Source organism: Leopardus geoffroyi, chromosome B2 (genome assembly GCF_018350155.1).
Source record: "Leopardus geoffroyi isolate Oge1 chromosome B2, O.geoffroyi_Oge1_pat1.0, whole genome shotgun sequence".
NCBI lineage: Eukaryota > Metazoa > Chordata > Mammalia > Carnivora > Felidae > Leopardus > Leopardus geoffroyi.
In genome coordinates, this window is record NC_059332.1 from 44,655,399 (window position 1) to 44,675,660 (window position 20,262).

The window sequence follows — 20,262 nt, forward strand, 5'->3', positions numbered from 1 at the left end:
CTGTCTCTCTCTGTCCCCAAAATAAATAAACGTTGAAAAAAAAATTAAAAAAAAAAAAAAAAAAAAAAAAAAGAACAGAGGTCTAGATAACTAGCTTCGTATATTGATCTGGATCTTACAGAAAATATGGGGATGGAGATTTAGAGGGGAGCACTGTCTACATATAGATGGAAATTGAAGCTCTGAGAATGAGTGACATCACCAAGCAAGAGTAGGTATCTATTAATATGGATTTAATAGCCAAAGCCCTGGGTAATAGCTGGTCCAAAAGTGTACCCAAGTGTAAAACCTTATTTTGATTGTCTAGATTATATCTTGAAATTATCTCAAATCTATGGATGTTTCTTAATGGAAAGGAGGATTTTGATTTGGCCTGCCATGAACCAGGCACTATCGTAAGTGCTGGTAGCCCTAGGGAATAAGTTTTTTGCCTGAGAGGAGCTTATAATGTGATGGAAAATGTAGACATGTAAATAGTGAAAATTACAGAAATAATAAAGTTAACATTATTAAATCACTTGGTAAGAGCACCAACACCGTGCTCATCATTTTCACGGATTAACTCACTGAACTCTCCCAACAATCTCTTCAGTAGGTTATTGTGATTTCTCTCTTAGAGAGGAGTAACAAAAGCTTAGAGTATAAAGAACTCAGCCAGGCTAGGTAGTTATCAATTAGTGGCATCAGGGAGGCAAACCCAGCAAGTCTGACTCCAGAGGACATGGTCTTACTAAGCAGTTTGTATTACTGCTCTACTAGTGGTATAAACAAAATGTGTTGGGAACACGGGTAGTGAAGTAAACATGGCTCTGACTGTTTGGGAAGGCACAAAAGTCTTCTGCAGAGGTACGTTTGATCCGAGCTTTGAAAGATCAGTAGGCATTTATCAGGAAAAGCAGTATGAGCCTAGGGATCAACTCATGTGTGGACCCAGTAGGTTGGGGCAACTGCAGAAAATTCGGTGTAGCTGGAGAATAGGTCCTCAGGGGAGACGTGGTGGGACAGAATTCTAGAGAAGTACCTATGGACTGGGTTATAAAAGGACCTTACCGGGGTCAGTTTGCTGGTTTAGGTAAAACCCCGGAGCAAGCAAGCAGCTGTTTAATCATGGGAGGAAAGTACTCAGGTTTGTTTGGGGACAGGACTACTTTGGCAGCAATATAGAAGATACATTTAAAGCCAGGACCCAAGAAAGGAAGTTTTATCTGCGCTCTATCCTGGAGATGATTGTAAAAATTGAGCAAAGATATATTCTAGAGACATATATGGTTAACTCCACAGGACTTAACTGACTCTATGTAAAAGGTGGGGAGGGAACAAAGGAAGTGGAACTTTTGGATGTCTAGTGTGGGAGACTGTGAGGATGGTGAGGCCATTGGTGAAAAAATCAGGGGCAGGAGGTGTGAGGGCAGGGAGAATATCCAAGTCCAAAGGAATACCGAGACCACTGAATCTGCCCCATTCTCTTTATGCGTGAGACTCAGGGAATATAAATGAGAAAAAAAGAGTACTTCACATAGGACAGGCACTGTGCGAAGTCTTTGAGAACCTAGTAAAACAGGTGGTGTTATCCTCATTTTTCAGAGGAGAAAAACATGGCTCAAAGGATGAGACGCTTGCCCAAGTTCATTTAGCTGGTATGTGGCAGAGCTGGGAACTAGCTGTGGGTCTGTTCAGCTCTGAAGCCATGCTCCTAGCTAATACAGTGTAGTGAATGTCTCAAGATCTTGCAGGTAGCTATGGGAGTCGTCAGGGAAAAGAGACAGTGCGTGCTGATAGAGAGATGTTCCCAAAACAGCTGGCTAACCAGCAGAGATCTCCAGGGTGGCACTGCCTTGTTGGTCTGCCACAGTGCAGGACCCTGAGCTTAGAAACCTGACTCATGAAACCTGCAAGTAAATTGGCCTTGCAAATACAGATTCACTTCAACCATACTCGTTGAAACTGACGATCAGACCACGGCACTGGCCCCTTCACACTGAGAAACACACTTGGCAAGTGATCCAGACGCTGAAGTCCTTTGGACAGTGTGCTTCCTAAATTCAAGCCAGATGCTGAAGTCCTTTGGACAGTGTGCTTCCTAAATTCAAGCTGTACGTGAAGGCAGGTCACAATCAGGAGGCTGCTTGCTGCACACAGAAAGATAACAGGAAGAGCTTATTTGTAATCTTAGTATTTAAGAATATCAACCCAAGAGCCCTTATGTGTTCAGCCCCACAGTGAAAGGCATGGAGAAGGACTCTTTTGAGCAGTCACAGCAATAGCCAGACCAGAGCAGACCACATGGGTTCATATTCACTTGGATTATTTACGGCAGTATAACTATACTGGTGAAGAAAAACCAAGTGCACATGCACCACCTACGTGTGATCCTGAGCAGACGCTCCAAGGATCCCATCTATGTAGTACCCCTGTTAGTGGCTGTATGCTCTCCCTGTCCAACTCCCATTCATAGCCCAGCTAAACTCCAGCCCAGTCCCTTCCACTACGTGAAAGTAGTATGGCCTTGCTTTGCTCAATCCCTAATTAATATTTCTTTCATTCGCATACAGAAGTCTGATTACCAGAACAGTTAGGAATGATTATATGGTCCAGTCTTAACCAAGACCTCTAATTCCTTGATCCGATTGCAATTATATCCGTGGCTCGCTTGATTTTTGTTGTCACAAGAATATGATATCGTCATGGCTTCACCTTCTTTATTTTGTGTCCGTCTTCACACATTTAACTAATCAAGATGTGTTCTCCTAAACCCACCGGTAAAGTCTCCATCTCCCATATAACATACTCCGTATTTCTAAACACGTGACCTAAATATTGCTTCACAAAGTGTCTAACCAAATGCATTTTATAGTCTAATTGCTCAGGCTTCTATTTTGATTCTAGTGTGATGGTTTTTCTCTGATCTATATTACCTATAACCTATGAACTAAACCATACAGGAACTGGATCCAAGATACTCTTTCCCTGACGATTCCTTCCAGTGTTTCCTCTGTGATTTCCTTCCACGTTTATATCTTCTATTGTTGAATAACCCCCTTCCCTTTAATTCCTTTTGACACAGTTATATCAAGATAGGCATGTCTCCCTGAGCTGGAAGCTCTTTTCTCTCTTTAATGGGAATTTTTCTATCCACTTTGGGAGAGATCAGGTGTTGAGTTTATGGTTTACATCTCAGGGGCTAATCTTCTGTCTTCAGTTTCAAGTTCTTAAATGTCTCCTTGTCCATCTCCACACAGAAAGTACACACAGAAGAGCCCAGCCTAGAATTCAGGCATGGCGAGTCCTAGCCTTTTAGCTAGTAATGGTTCAGTGAAAAGAACCCTAGAATGGAAGCCAGAAGCCTGTAGTCTAGCTCTGTCATATGTTAATAGGTATTCGATTGCCAAGCCTCATCTGTAAAATAGGGGTGTCAGTACCTTTCCTTTCTATTGTACATTGTTCAGAGAAATCTATGAAAAATAAGATATGAAAATGTTTTGTCAGTTATAAAGTGCTCTCTAAAGGTGAAATACCAAAATATTTGTTTGCAGCCTAAGTGGATTCAAAATGACTTCGTCATTCAAAGATGTATATGCGTATATGTAGAATATTCATAATCGCTTTGAAATATGCACTAACTTCTTTGGTTAATCTTTCAGACCCCTTGGTCACTGGTGTTCTGGCTTACTTATGAAAAAATCAGAGAGATGAGTGGAGTCAGTCCATTTTAAGCCCTTAAAGATGCAGCCCTTAAAGATACAGTGTTCAGTATCATTGAAATATGGGCACCTACAACACACACCCCTATTATTTCTACCTCTTTAGGAAGACACTGTACTCCACAGAGACTGTGATTTATAGGGGGCAGCACTTTATTTTTCTCTGGAAACCCAAGTTCTCTTTGACTCCTCTTTTTGTTCAAAAGCAATCTGGTTGGATTACACAAGGCCACCCAGTGAGACCCAGTACAGAATTTTCAAGAAGATTGAATCCCGAGCACTTCCCTTGGGCCAGAAGATTTGACCTTTGAGATGCTATTCTGTACTGAGGAGCCTACTTAGAAAAGTGCCACAAGGGGGCATCTCAGACCTGAAGTAGACAATAGGAATGTGGAAGAATACATACATACTTAGTGATTAAGAAATACATTGAAACTGTTGTATTTTCAGCTGAAACTCGGGGATTCATTGTTGTTGTTAACATGCACATACTGTAAATTAAAGGGAGGTGACTGAAAATTCATGAATAAACATTTTGAGTCTCCCTAGTGGTGACGGAAGTTGATGTACCTTTTCTTGCCAAGAGGACCAAAAAACGTCAATTTGACATGATGTTTGGATTTCAAGGAAAGAAGCTCCCTTCTGTCTGTGTCCCATCTTTAGTTAGATCTGTGTTACTGGTCAGCACTCCACTGCACACGCTTAGGACTTCCTGCCAGCCACAGACCGAGTCTTGATGAAAGCAGAGAAGAGTGTTTGCTTCATTACATATGCCATTGCGACCAGAGTTTGCTGCTTGCTCCTGAGAATCTCGATATATAAGAACATGCAACTTGTCTGATTAACGCTTAAGCGGACGGCTTAAGTTGCTTGAGTTGCTTAAGCTTAAGTTGCTTTTCATAAAGCAACTTGTTATTATCATTATCAGCCTTTGAATTTTAAACTGTGGCATTTTAAAAGCAAGGCTGAGATGATGTCAGCCACTTTTGACAAGCATCCTTTCTTATCTTCCCTTCCTTAACACTAAGGGCCCGAAGGAGAGATAACCAAGGAATCATACTGAAGCCGTCTCTGGCCTGAACCTTACTCCATTTTGACAAAGCTTCCTGCCTAGTGAGAAGTATAAATTGCCTGTGATATATGGTTATGTCTCTAATCATCAGATCAAACCCTTTTTCTTACTTTAGAAAGGTGAGAGATTTCTTCAGATTGACCTGTATGCCACCTGCTCCCACACCCACAGACAGTGGGCATTTCTGGATAGATGGATACAGTTGTAGGTAAAGGCTATAACTGTCAACATAGGAAAACTCAAAACACTTAGACCCAAGAAAGACAGTGGAGTTGACCAAACAGAATTTGTTGTCCATGGGTGTCATCACCCATGGACATGGGTGATGTTGAACCACACAAAAAAAAAAAAAAAGTTTACAAGTGCTCTGTGGTTGCACTAATGTATAATCACTGCCATTTAAAAGAGGATGTATACTTTAAATATATATTTTAATGTGATGTATGAATATGCAGTGGCTTATTGTTTTTCTATGAAATTTTCAGATTGTGGAGTTTAATCAGAATCTGTTGGTGGTCTACTTTTCCATTGCATCTGTCAATCTGTGTGAATTGAGTTGTTAAATATATTTAAAATAATATTGTGTTCTTAAATTCCCAAGTGTTCTGCATTGGGACCACTTTGGGGGACTCTTGGGTTTTCATGTTTTATAACTTTTAAAATTAAGTAAAGACTGGATCAAAATATGCAAACTGGACCATGAAAAGTTTGTTTAGCTTTATTCTTTGAGGGGTTTGGGGGTAAAAACACTGCTTAAGTACTGAGTACTATTCTTTGATCTCTGGATTCAACATGAATAATTGGAATTCTTAAACCTGAAGTGACTCCTTGGGATCATCTGGTTTAACCTTCTCATTTTACATGTTGTGAAACAGAGGGCCAGAGAAGTAGAGATGTTCATGCTCATAGGTCACTTGATAGCAGAGCCTGGATAAAAATACAGATCTCCTAATTATTATTATAATTGGCAGTTATTATATTCTAATTAGGTATACAGCAAATGCCTTATGTTATCTTCACAACAACCCAGTCCAGTGCTCTTGAATCTTCTAAAAGTAGATTTTTCTTTACGGCATTTTTTATTTTTGTCTCGTACATTTTAAATAAATTTGAATGGTCTTTAATCCAAATTTTAGAATGGAGTCACCATGCCTTATCTCGAGCATTAAGACCCTCCATAATCTGACCAAATCCTTTATATCCAACACATATGTCTCTTCCCATTTCATACTTTTCCAGTGAAGTCATTTTCATTAATGAATCTTGGAATTTCACTTTATTTTTACCAACTTGAAATCATCTTGATCTGCTTCAAAATAATCCACAGTAAATAAAAAGGAATTAACATTTCAGTAAAGACATAACCATCTCAATCTCACTTTCTTCTACTACTACTGTATGTAGTATTTATCTTCAGTATTGATAATAACTAACACTTAAGTTTGTTTCGCTTCTAGCTTCCGCATTTTTCTCTTCCCAAATGATTTTCTCTCATGGAAAAATATATAGCGATCGTTAGTTACATACAATTCTTTGTTCTTTATACATATAAGTGAATTAGCATATATATCTCAATAGAGATAACATTACTGAAATTTGCTTTCAGTAAGGAATAAAGTATCAAGTGCTCCAAATCCTATTTGATTATAAGCCGCTAGTGGTGGGACCATGTCTTATTTTTATATACGTCTTTATGCTCATTGGCAGCATTTCTTTGCTGTGAGGTACTCAACAATTTTTTTTTTTTTACAGCTACAGATAACATAAATCAATTAATTTTGTCTTCATTATTTTAAGAATGTCTATCATAAGACTAGTCTGAAATTTCTTTCACTTCGCTAAGAAAAAAAGGAAAATTCAGGGAGATTTTAAATGTAAAAAAATGCTATTCTGCCATCATCTTCAATTTTTTAACCACAACATTTATTTACAGTCAAAATAGTTATACATGTTCTTTTCTGTTTGTGAAAACAGATTACCTCCACTGGAAAAAAAAAAAAAAAAACGTGTATTTTAATATATGAGGGTTAAAAATTGGGTGGGAGGAGGGAAGTATTCAATTCTCTTCTCCTCAGTTAAACTAGGATTCTTTAAAAATGATTACCAAATATATGTTATTATTAAATGCCAGGTAATGTGGAGGAATGATGGAGCTTGAATTCTAAAGACCTATATCCTACTCAGGTTCTACTTATGACAAAGTAGTATAACTAGACTAAGTCCTTTCACTTCTCTTGATTTCCATTCCTTTATAAGATGAAGTGCTGGAACTCTAGAATCTTCTAGAATCTTAACTCGCACATACTTGAAGGGGGCCATTATATTGATGTCATGTGGAAAAAAAAAACGAGATTAAAAATTTGTTGGGATTTGCTTTTTCCTGAATTTGATTAACTTCTCATATTTCAAGCTTGGTTAAGGTTTACCCAGACCTTAAAGTACAATACAAATTTTTATATAGATGGCCTGCATCACGGGAAAATCCTCCCTCACAGAGTGGCAGACTCTTCTTCCTTTAAGCAATTCTGGACACGTCACTCTACGTTCTTACCTTCAGCTGCTCCTCATACACACATAATAAAGGCACAAATCTTTAATACCACGTCCGAGCCCCTCTCAACCTGACTCCAAGCCATTTTCCTAACCTTTGCATTTCACCGCATACCTGCGCTCCACCTTCTTGCAAAGGCATTCCTCCACTTCTTTCTCTGGAGCTGTTCTTCACTTGGCTGCTTCTCATGCCACGTTCCCACTGTGTGCTCCCGTCACCACTGCCCATTCATCCTCATGTTGGGGTTAAAGCCTACTTTAATACCTAGAACGACCTCCGGAGACTTCCACATTTGCAACACCTCTGTGCTCCCATTGCCTCCCCTCCTAAGAACACATGACTGTGTATATGGATTTATGCCTCCTTCCCCCCGTACAGAATGAACTGCTTGCAAGCAAGGACCATGTAATACATCTGTTTCTCTTAAAACTCCAAATAGAAGCCACTCAGAAGGTATCTGTTGCATTCAGAGAATTTTTGGGGGGTGGAGAGAGAAAAACATTTATGCACACACAGGATTCTTTAAAAACGATTCCCCCCAAAATATACATGATTACTAAATGCCAGGTCGTGTGGAGGAATGATTGAGCATGAATTCTAAAGACCTTATATCCATAAAAACTCATGTGTTGTTTTCCTCCTACCTTCAGAATAATTGTGTTGGGTCAGTAACACTTGATTTCATGAGATTCTTCACCAAACTGTTTAGCTGCACTTTCAAAAGATCGTGTGTTTTTGAACATACGTAATTATTACAATGTTTACGAAGTAGTCATCAATTTAATAGCTATTCCACAAAACTCTAGGGTTTAACACAAAGTATTTGGTGAGTTAATAGTTAATAATGGGACAAGTTTATATTATTCATTTTAGAGTGTGTATGGAAATTACATCACTATTTTGGCCTTCGTTGGTGCCATACAAATGCACATTTACCCGCTCAAGTGTTTTATTATTTCTGAATTTTGAGGAATACGTGATTATTTTTCTCTCCCCATACTTTACCCCCAACAGGCTGCTGTGATTGTCAACAGCAGCAGGAGCCACTTTGAAGGTTTGATAAAAGCAGATGAAGAGGCTTAAAGATGTCTGTTTGCTGAAAATATCTGGTAACAAACAGGAATATATGTGAGTAAATATAGCGCATTATTCTGATTTTTAAAATAAATGTTTTAAAAACGCCTGATGGGTTGTAAAAGGTTTTGTTGTGTCCTGGTGCGGCTTTGCCCTGGTGTTATTTATAAATGATGATAATAAATTTAGAGATGATTTTTAAGTCTTAATCTGTACTTTTCACAACTGAAATAAAAACAGGCTTAATTTAGATGTCAGCTTTGAAATATTAGCAAAAAGGATGCTCATACCTTGTCACTACAAGCTTGTTAATTTATAATAAATCCAGCTCTGCCATTGACCCAGTTTTCCTATTAATTCGGTTCTGCTGGGACTAGAAAGGATATCTAATAAATTACAGTGATGGACATGATCGCTGGCTGAGGATTGAAGAGGAAAATAACACTGGAATTCCTTGAAACGTTGGAGAATCAGCTCTCCTTTTTAAATACCATATTTTACTTTGATTTCAAAATACTACTCCCTCCTGCTGCTTCCTATTTTGCAGTCTCTATTGGCTATTTCTTTGCTGCACAGTACTTAAATTTTGGTTCTTCGGGGTTCTGTTCTTGGCCCTCTTGCCAATTTTCACTCTCTCTGTCTCTCGGGAGAGTCCTGCAGTTCTGTGACTCCAGCTACTACACTTTGGCTGGGAATTCGTAAACATTTACCATTACTCAAGAAATGGCAGATGCTCCCATCATCTGTCTTCCTGGTTCTTACTCGTTCTCAAGTTTGGATCATGTTCCCTCAGTTGCCAACTATATACCTCCTCCAGGAGGGCCACAGTCCTTGTGAGCTGAACTTTCCCAATATTACAACAGTACTTTTTTTTTTTAATGTTTATTTATTTTTGAGACAGAGAGAGACAGAGCATGAATGGGGGAGGGTCAGAGAGAGGGAGACACAGAATCTGAAACGGGCTCCAGGCTCTGAGCGGTCAGCACAGAGCCCAACGCGGGGCTCGAACTCACGGACCGCGAGATCATGACCTGAGCCGAAGTCGGCCGCTCAACCGACTGAGCCACCCAGGCGCCCCTACAACAGTACTTTTTGTACACATCCTTCCTCCCTGTCCTTTAAAATCTGGTCCTGCTCCACGATTCTCTGTGGCACTACAAACTCACCAACACAACCAAGAAACCTCAGGACAGCCCTGACTTTTTTTTTTTTTATTATTATTATTGTCCCAAATGCTTAAATCTATTTATAAAAAAAAGACCACTACAGACCAACGTCTTTTATGAACATAGGTGCAAAATTCATGAGTACCACTTCATACCCATGAGGATGGCTGTTAAAAACAACAACAGAAAATAACAAGTGCTGGTGAGAACGTGGGGAAACGTGGCTGATGAGAATGTAAAACTATGCAAAACAGTGTAGAGGTTCCTCAAAAAAAACTGAACATAGCATTATCGTATGACCCAGCAATCCGGGTCTAGGTCCCTACCCCAAAGAATTGAAATCAGGGACTTGAACAGCTACTTGCACACCAATGTCCATAGCAGCATTTTTCACAGAGCCAAAAAGTGGAAACCCGGATGTCTGCTGACAGACGATATATGAAGGGATAAACAAAATGGTGTGTGTGTGTGTGTGTGTGTGTGTGTGTGTGTATGTGTGTGCGCGCACACACACACAATGTAATATTACTCCACCTTAAAAAGCAGGGGAATCCTGAGACATGCTGCAACACGGATGAATCTTGAAAACATGGTGCCGAGTGAAGTAAGCCAGACAGAAACGGACACAGACCGTATGATCCTACTTATGTGAGATAACCCGGGGTAACCAAATTCACAGAAAGGAGAATCGTGGTTACTAATGGGCTGGAATGGGAGAGAATGAGAAGTCGGTGTTTAATGGCTACAGAGTTTGGGATGAGGAAAACGTTCTGGAGATGGATGGTGGTAGCAGGAGCTTAATCCTCACGGCACAGTGGTCTGATTTTTTAAGCTCCCTGTCCAGCAGCAGAGCAATGCAGGGCAAATAAAGCTACCTCCCCCAGACACAGAAGAGGGGGGACATTGGGAACATCTGGGAGGATGGGAGGAACAGGTTCTCAGCCCATTATAGCCACATGATATGCCCTGACATTCAGGAGTCAAGGCACTGAGCCATGGAAGGAGGTTAGGAGACAAGTTCAACAGAAGACAGAAGTCATTTCCTCTATCTACAGCCCTGTGGTCTATGTAAGAGTTTGGTTATACTGCTTGAGCTGAAACAGAGAATTGAAACCTCCATTATTCCGTGGGATGATCAAACAATTCCAGATGATAATAAGACCATTTTATAATGAACTCCTTCCTTCCACCATAAAGGACACAGTGCCAGATAATCTGCTTATTCTCTTGTTCAACATTTATTGCGTGCTGGCTAAAAGTCCAGTACTGTGCTAGGCACTGAGAATATAAAAAATGAGAGGAGTTCTTGCCTTTAAGAAGTTCATACTCGGGTAAAAACGAGAAATAGTAAACAATTGCATGGCGTGACATCATATGTCACAAAAACTGAATGTAACAGAGGGGGTGGGGGGCTATCCAGTTCTGCCTGGGTGAATAGTAGAGTCATGAAGAAGAGACATTTGAGCTACATCTTGCTATATTTTTTTAACGTTTATTTTTGAGAAGGAGAGAGAGACAGAACACACGCGGGGGCAGGGGCAGAGAGACAGAGACACAGAATCTGAAGCAGGCTCCAGGCTCTGAGCTGTCAGCACAGAGCCTGACGTGGGGCTGGAACCACAAACCGGGAGATCATGACCTGAGCCGAAGTCGGAAGCTTAACCAACTGAACCACCCAGGTACCCCTAGATCATGCTAGATGTTTTTTTTTTTTTTTAATTTTTTTTTCAACGTTTATTTATTTTTGGGACAGAGAGAGACAGAGCATGAACGGGGGAGGGGCAGAGAGAGAGGGAGACACAGAGTCGGAAACAGGCTCCAGGCTCCGAGCCATCAGCCCAGAGCCCGACGCGGGGCTCGAACTCACAGACTGCGAGATCGTGACCTGGCTGAAGTCGGACGCTCAACCGACTGCGCCACCCAGGCGCCCCTAGATGTTTTTAAATCAAATGTTTTTCTTCCATCGTGAATATAAAACATTACAGAAAAATTGGAAACTGAAACTGAATTATCAAGGATGAGTTTATCAGATAAAAATCTAACTTCTTAAGGAAACCAAATGATTCTTGTATTTATTCATCCAGCAAGTACTTACTGTGTCAGCCCCATGTTAGGTCCCAGGAATGCAACCAACAGTTATTGCCACAAGGAGTGTTTAAGTTGGTGGGATGCCAAAGTGCTCAAAGCCAACCGCAACACAGTGTGAAAGTGCCATTAAAACGTATGGGGGGAGGGGCACTTTGGTGGCTCAGTCGGTTAAGTGTCCGACTTCAGCTCAGGTCATGATCTCATGGTTCGTGGGTTCAAGCCCCATGTTGGACTCTGTGCTGACAGCTCAGAGCCTGGAGCCTGCTTCAGATCTGTATCTCCTTCTTTCTCTGAATCTCTCTCTCTCTCTCTCTCTCTCAAAAATAAAAATAGACATTAAAAAAAAATTAAAAAAAAAAAAAACGTATGGGGGGAGAAGGCTGGGAGGATACTCAGTCCCTAGTCCCCTGAGACTGAGGGGATGCTCAGTCCCTAGAGCATGTGCCTCTTGATCCCAGGGTTATGAGTTGAAGCCCCACCTAGAGCTTACTTTAAAAAAATATTAAAAAAAAAAAACAAACAAAACTTGAAAGAAGTAAGCATGGGAGGTTTCGGCAGAAGGAGGTTACTTCTAACCTGGATAGACTGAAAACGCTGAGATTTAATAGCCCAGGATTGTATTAAGAACTGTCTTGATTTTATTTACATTGTATTTGATGGTATTTCTTCTTCTTTTTTCTTGTTTTAATTTTTTTTATGTTTGTTTTTTGAAATAGAGAGAGAGAGAGAGCAGGGGAGGGGCAGAGAGAGAGAGAGAGAGAGAAGCACAGAGTCTGATGCAGGTGCAGGCTCTGAGCTGTCAGCACACAGCTGGGAGGGACGGGCGGACCCACAAACCGTGAGATCATGACCTGGGTGAAGACCCACCCTTAACCGACTGAGCCACCCAGGCGCCCCTTGATGATATTTCAAAATGTGAAGGAGTGACACGAGAAACTCCCACGAACGTGACTGGCTTTGCGAATGAACAAAAATCTACTCTAGGCATATGTCTGGGAGCTACACACAGTCCCCCCCCCCACCACCACCCTGCACTTTCCCCTTCCACTCCCTCCCCCTGCAGTCTTCTAAGGCTTATCTTGCTAAGATTTCAATGAGGGAACAGAACAAGAGGACAGCCAAGAGGTCCCCTGCGGTAGTAGGTACAGCAAGATACCAAGGCGTGTTTCTTCCGTTCCTCCAGACCTCCTTTTGTTAAGTCCGGTTCTGCGCTAGCCCTGTGAGTAAAAGAATAAATGCCTGCAAAACCGAGAAGCCGGAATTTGGCCAAAAAAGCAGAGCAAGTCAAGCCCAGTAGCTGTGGGGAAGATGTAACAGTCTCCAAATACATTCATACTTTATTGTAACCCTCTTAACAACTTCATCAATTCAAGCGACTAAACAGGTTCAAGAAGAGGGTAAGCAACTTGCTCAAGGTCACAACACCGAATGGGGAATGGGCGGCACGCAAGCACCCCGCCCGCGGGGCGCAGGGGCATCCCGGTCGGCCTCCGCCCTGGAGCCCCGGGCCCTCTGAGCGTTCGGCCCTAACGCCCGGGCACGTGCCCTCGGCGCCCCCAGGTCTCCTCCTGTTCCTCCGGAGCCTAGCACGGGCACACGGGGCTCCAGCAGCACTAGGTGGACGGCCAAGAGCCTGCCCCCGTTCGGTGTCGCCCCCCACCCCCACCCCGCCCTCCGCCAGGCCCGCCCACTGCGCCCTCCGCGGCGGAAGGCGCTCTTTCGAGAAGTAGGTTGGATCGCGACCCCGCCACCCCGCCACCCCGTGACCCCGGGAACAGCCCTCCCAGCCCCTTCGGCCAAGCCGCAGGCCTCGCCCCGCGCCGCGCCGGGGCCCGGCTCCCCTGCGCCGCGCCGCGCCGCGCCCGCGGGCCCGGCCGGCCTCTCGCGCCCAGAAGCGGGGCGCCGCGCGCTGCAAATGCATGCGCGGCGGGAACGCGGCGGTTGGTCCCGCCGCCGGTCTTACCAGTCGCGTCGGAGACCTCGCCTTCGGGGCGCCTCGCCGGGCGTCCTTCCCGGTCCCTCTGTGCCCGGAGCCTGGGGCGCTGGGGCCGTCCCTCCCGCGGCACGGGCGCGGGGGCGCTGGCGGCTGGGTGCGCCAGCGCGGAACCGCGCCGCGGTGATGTCCTCGACGCCCGGTCTGCCCACCCCGGGGACCTCGCTGGTCCTGCGGGTGTCGTTCGTGGACGTGCGCCCTGAGGTGATCCCCGTGCAGTTCTGGGGGCTGGTGGGCGAGCGGCGGGAGGAGTACTTGCGCCTGAACCGGGAGATTCAGGAAGCGGCGGCCACGCGCCTCCCGTGGGCGCCGGGCAGCGCCACGGCCTCTCCGGGCGAGCTGTGCCTGGTGCAGGTGGGGCTCGTATGGCACCGCTGCCGCGTGGTCAGCCAGCAGGCGCAGGAGAGCCGCGTCTTCCTGCTCGACGAGGGCCGCACCGTCACGGCGGACGCGGGCTCCCTGGCGCCGGGGCGCAGCGAGTTCTTCCACCTGCCCTCCGAGGTGCTGGGCTGCGTGCTGGCCGGCCTGGTGCCGGCGGGCGGCGGCGGCGCGGGCGGGAGCGAGCCCCAGCACTGGCCGCCCGGCGCCGTGGACTTCCTCAGCAGCCTGCAGGGCGGGCAGGTGCACGGGCGCGTGCTGGACGTGCTGCTGCTCCATCGCCTGGTCCTTCTGGAGGTGCCCGGGCTGTCGCAGCAGATGCAGGAGCTCAGCCTGGCGCGGCAGGTGCCCGACAGCCTCTTCCGCTCGCTGCTCAAGCGCTACCTGACGGCGGCCGCTGCCGGCCTAGGCTCGGGGGCCCGGGTCCTCCCGCGAGTCCCTCCGAAGCAGGAGCACCCTGGCCTGGACTATTTCTACCCGCAGCTGCAGCTGGGCGTGACGGAGCCGGTGGTGGTGACCCAGGTGTGCCACCCCCACCGCATTCACTGCCAGCTCCGGAGCCTCTCGCAGGAGATCCACCGCCTGTCCGAGAGCATGGCCCAGATATACTGGGGTTCCACGGGGACGGGGGATGAGAACTCTCCCAGTGCCACCCGGGAGGAGAGGGAGGAGAGCCCAGACAAGCCTGGCTCTCCGTGTGCCTCCTGTGGGTTGGACGGACATTGGTACAGAGCGCTCTTGCTGGAGACGTTTCGGCCCCAGCGCTGTGCCCAGGTGCTCCACGTAGACTATGGAAGGAAGGAGTTAGTGAGCTGCAGCAGCCTCCGCTACTTGCTGCCCGAGTATTTTCGAATGCCCGTGGTGACCTACCCCTGTGCCTTGTATGGGCTCTGGGACGGTGGGAGAGGCTGGTCTCGGTCACAGGTGGGTGACCTGAAGACACTGATACTGGGCCAGGCGGTGAATGCAAAGATTGAATTTTACTGTTCCTTTGAGCACGTGTATTATGTCACTCTGTATGGAGAAGATGGGACCAACCTGAACTGTGTGTTCGGGCTACAGTCCTGTTGCCTGGCCGACCAATTCCTGCAGAGCCAGGGAAGGGAGGAGGAGGAGGAGGAGGAGGAAGGGGAAGAAGAGGAGGAAGAGGAGAAGGGACAAGCCACAGCTCTTCAGTCTCAGTCTCCTGCTGAAGAAGCGGATGAAGAGATTCCACTCCCGGCCTTAAGATCTACCAGGTTGAAGATAAACGCCTTCTATGATGCCCAGGTAGAGTTTGTTAAAAATCCGTCCGAGTTTTGGATTAGGTTGAGGAAGCACAACGGCACCTTCAGCAAGCTGATGAGGAGGATGTGCAGTTTCTATTCCTCAGCCAGTAAGCTGGAGGGGGTGGTGTTGAAACCCAAACCCAATGACCTTTGCTGTGTCAAATGGAAAGAGAACGGCTATTATCGGGCCATGGTCACCAGATTAGATGACAAGAGTGTGGCCGTATTCCTAGTTGACCGGGGCAGTTTGGAAAATGTGGATTGGTACGACGTGAGGATGCTGCTTCCTCAGTTTAGACGACTGCCAGTGTTGGCTCTGAGGTGCACGCTGGCCGATATTTGGCCTTTGGGGAAAAGCTGGAGCCAGGAGGCAGTTTCCTTTTTCAAAAAGACTGTGCTCCACAAAGAATTGGTTATCCATGTCCTTGATAAGCAGGATAAGCAATATGTTATTGAGATTCTCGATGAATCAAGAACAGGGGAAGAAAACATTAGTAAGGTAATGGCTCAAGCCGGATATGCAAAGTATCAGGAATTTGAAACACAGGAGAACATTCCCGTAAGTGCCCATTCTCCAGGGCGTGGTTCAAACCATTTTCCTGCCGAGAATAACAAAATCTCTCCTGCCAAGAGGGGAGACGTAGAACAGAAGGCCCAGAGAGACAACACAACTAGCTCTGTTGCAGAAATTTTGACTGATCCGCCAGTCGCTGCAGATACCCCGGCTGGACTAGTGGTGCAGGAGAAAGAAAAAAGAGTATCTGTTTATTCTCCTCTAGTGCAGAACTTCCTGGAAATTACGCCAGACTCTTCTTGTAAAGGAGAGGTGAGAGTCGGAAGTACAGTAGGAGTCCAAGTGTCTTCTGTTGAAAACCCCGGCTACTTCTGGTGCCAGCTGACCAGGAACATTCCAGACTTTAAAACTTTGATGTGTGATATCCAGGACTACTGCGAGAATACAGCTGCTCCTTACCAGGGGACCGCCCCCGCTTGTCTGGCAAAACGCACGGTAAATGGAAAATGGTCCAGAGCTGTGATCCGCGGGGCACGATCTTCACAGCGCGTCAGAGTAATGTTTGTAGATTATGGAGACGAAGATATGGTCGCGGTGAAGAATATTTGCTCAATTAGTGAAGAGTTTCTCAAGGTTAAGGCTCAGGCTTTTCGGTGCAGTCTTTATAATTTAATTCAACCAACGGGTCAAAATCCTTTTGCTTGGAATGAAAAGGCAATCCAAGCTTTTAGGGAATTTGTAGACAACGCATGGGAAGACAATCTCGAGTTGAAATGCACAGTATTTGCTTTGGCTTCAGCGCATGACGAAGAGCTGTTTAACATAGTGGATCTGCTAACACCGTTTCAGAGTGCCTGCCACTTTTTGGTAGAAAAGAGACTCGCAAGGCCAGTGAAACTTCAGAAGCCCCTGGAGTCCTCCGTTCAGCTACATTCTTACTACTATTCGACACACGAGATGAAAATCGGAAGTGAAGAATTGGTGTATATAACGCATGTCGATGACCCTTGGACATTTTATTGCCAACTGGGAAGAAACGCAAATATTTTAGAACAGTTGTCCTGTAATATTACACAATTGAGTAAAGTTTTGCCGAATTTAAAAACCGCCCCCTTGGCCCCTGGAACCTTGTGCCTTGCCAAGGACACTGATGGAAACTGGCATAGGGGGATGACAATAGGAAAAGAAGCAAAGAAAGTCTTTTTTGTTGATTTTGGAAACATTTATGTGGTAACCAGCGATGATCTGCTTCCGCTACCTAGGGATGCGTATGATGTCTTACTTCTGCCCATGCAAGCTGTTCAGTGTTCATTGTCTGACATACCCGATCACATACCAGACGAAATTGCAACATGGTTCCAGGAGACTGTTTTAGATAAGCCATTCAAGGCTTTGGTGGTGGCAAAAGATCCAGATGGGAGACTGATTATAGAACTCTATGATGACAGTATCCAAATCAACGCTAATATCAATGAGAAGTTAGGGTTACTTGGCTACAAGGGTGGGACAGGAAAAAAAGAAGAAAGCAAAGATCTCACCGCCACGACAGACACTCTTGAAGTAAAGAAGGAAAATCTCAAGTTGTCACCTACGGAGTATTCAAGTAAATCAGCAGAGAACTCTGCGTTATGTAGCATGGAGATCTTGGGAGAACCACACAAACCTAAGACCAGCCCAGCATGTAGGGAAACCAAGCTTTTACGAAGTCTGACAAAGACAAACTTAGTCACTCAGTATCAGGACTCCGTGGGAAATAAAGATAATCAAATGTGTCCCTTCACAGCCGAGAAGAAAGAAGAAAGTTCTGCTGAGTCGCCTTTGAAAGCCACAAGACTAGAAGCTACCCTTTCAGAGAGAAACATAGGAGATTCGTGTAACAAAGATTTGCCTCTAAAATTTTCTGAGCTCCCTCAGAAGATTATAATGCCTGGCTTTAAAACAGTGGTGTATGTTTCCCACATAAATGACCTTTCAGACTTTTATGTTCAACTAACAGAAGATGAAGCTGAAATCACTAGTCTTTCAGAGAGATTAAATGATGTTAGGACCAGGCCAGAATTTTATTCAGGTCCACCTTTGCAGAGAGGAGATGTAACATGTGCCATTTTTCCAGAAGACAGTTTGTGGTATCGGGCTGTGGTCAGGGAACAACAACCCAATGACCTTCTGTGTGTACAGTTTATAGATTATGGCAATGTTTCTGTGGTCCATACTAACAAGATAGGTAAGCTGGACCTTCTTAACGCACTGGTACCAGCCCTGTGCATTCACTGCTCCTTGAGAGGACTTTGGGTTCCCGAGATTTTAAACTGTAAGGCAGTGACGCGTTACTTTTCCCGAAGGACAGATGAGGTTCAAATAAGATGTGAATTTGTTCAATTCCAAGACAGATGGGAAGTTATTCTTGCAGATGAACATGGGATCATAGCAGAAGACATGATTAGCAGATATGCTTTCAGTGAAAAATCTCAAGTAGGACTTTCTAACCAAATCATTAAAGGTGCCTGTTCAAAGTCTGTCCACAAAACAGACATTGGCACTTCACTGTTTCTTAACTGGTACAACCCAAAGATGAAGACGATAAGAGCATATGCCACTGTGATAGATGGACCTGAATATTTTTGGTGTCAGTTTGCTGATACCGAGAAACTTCAGTTTTTAGAAGTAGAAGTACAAACCGCTGGAGAACAAGTAACGGCTTGGAGAAGTTGTGTCCCATGCCCTCATATTGGAGATCCTTGCATAGTGAGATATAGAGAAGATGGGCATTATTACAGGGCACTTATCACCAATATTTGTGATGATTATCTTGTATCTGTCAGGCTTGTGGACTTTGGAAACATCGAAGACTGCGTGGACCCCAAAGCACTCTGGAATATTCCTTCTGAACTCTTGGTGGTTCCCATGCAAGCCTTTCCATGTTGCCTCTCAGGATTTAATATTTCAGAAGGTGCGTGCCCTCAAGAGGGAAATGACTATTTTTATGAAATAGTAACAGAAGATGTGTTGGAGATAACAATATTAGAAATCAAAAGGGATGTTTGTAATATCCCTTTAGCAATCGTTGACTTGAAAAGCAAAGGCGAAAGTATTAATCAGAAGATGAAGAAATATTCTAAGATTGGCATTAGTAACAGTGATCTGCCCTATGAAAAACATGACCCGGAGATAAAGGGAGCTCTTGGGTCCCTCAGTCCTGAGGTTGGATTTAAGAAACCAAGTAGTAAAGCTGGACAAGAGAAAGCCCTGTATGTCGAGTCCCAGACAGATGAGCTCTCTGAAAGAATTGAAAAAGATTTAAACATCACTGAAGCCAGACCAACTAAGTTCTATGACCCTGACACTGACAACATTTTTGAAGCTTTCGAAAACCCACGCAAAGATAAAATAGGCATCGAGGTACTGGAAGGTAAAAGAGAGTGCCGTCTGGTTGACGAAGCAAAGTTTGATGATAAATACCTCATGACGGGATTTAACACGTCACTACCACTGCAGGCTAGTGAAACAAAGGAGACATTAGAACTGAACTCACTTGAGGTGCCACTTTCTCCTGATGATGAATCAAAAGAGTTCCTGGAGCTGGAGTCCATTGAGTTACAGCATTCTCTAGTCGGGGATGAAGAAAAAGAGCCAGGCCGGGTGACTCCACTTGTGCCCCTCCCCCAAGGCTGTGACACAGAAGCCACCCTGCATCCATGTACAGCGCAGCTTCCCCTCAACTGTGAATCTGAGAAACAGCCGGAACTAGAATTACCCACAGCCCAGCTGTGTTTAGACGACAAAATAAACCCTTTGTCTCTACGAGTCGGTCAGAGGGCCCAAGACCCCACGTGCGCTGAGGACACAAGGAAGTCAAGTTGTATGGACTGTTTTGACGACCAGCCTAGGTTACCCTTGCACCTACACGGAATGAATTGCGATCCCAACAGGCAAGTTGAAATGAACATATATAAAGAAGAATTTACAGAGTACAAAAGCAGAGATGCCATTTCACCACTGACTTTGTTCTCCGAAGAAGAATCCAGAGACGGAAGGAAGCGCAATAATGCTTTACAAGATCATGTCTCAGGTATGTAATTTCTTATACTTTTACTTAATTTAGTGTTTTTCAAAAAATACCTACTTGTCTTAAAGATAATAATTCTTATTTACTTTTTGCCTTGTTTTTTTTTTTTTTTAATTAATTTTTGGGGGAAAAGATTAAAACCTGAAAAGAGAATCAGATTTGGATTTCATGACGAGCATTTTAAGTGTGGGGAGATGAAGTTGCGAAATCAGTGTAGAACCATACCTTGTAGGCTGGATGAAATGCTGCTAAATTATGAATTTTGTATTTAAGAATAAAATGCTTAGAATCAGTGTTTCCAAAAAGTAATTATGTTTCAAATGTAAGCAAATAATCTTTAAAATCAAAAGTTCCATTTTTTGGTAAGTCTTAAAAAAACATGTTTTTCCTT

General features: G+C 44.4%; 1 protein-coding gene across 7 annotated transcripts in view; it reads left to right on the plus strand.

Moving 5' to 3' along the window:
• The window catches only part of LOC123608463 (mitochondrial uncoupling protein 4), a 52,455-nt gene that overhangs the window by 22,903 nt on the left and 9,290 nt on the right, over positions 1-20,262 (plus strand). The window contains exons 8-9 of one of the 7 annotated variants that reach the window (XM_045498454.1): positions 8,049-8,053; positions 17,484-19,874. In XM_045498454.1, the coding sequence (XP_045354410.1) occupies positions 8,049-8,053; positions 17,484-19,874 (2,396 nt within the window). Of the gene's footprint in view, positions 1-80; positions 2,040-3,641; positions 5,466-8,048; positions 8,054-8,338; positions 8,508-13,658; positions 19,875-20,262 lie in introns of those variants that run through there. The other 6 variants (XR_006717246.1, XM_045498457.1, XM_045498455.1 and 3 more) reach the window with 6 other exon arrangements.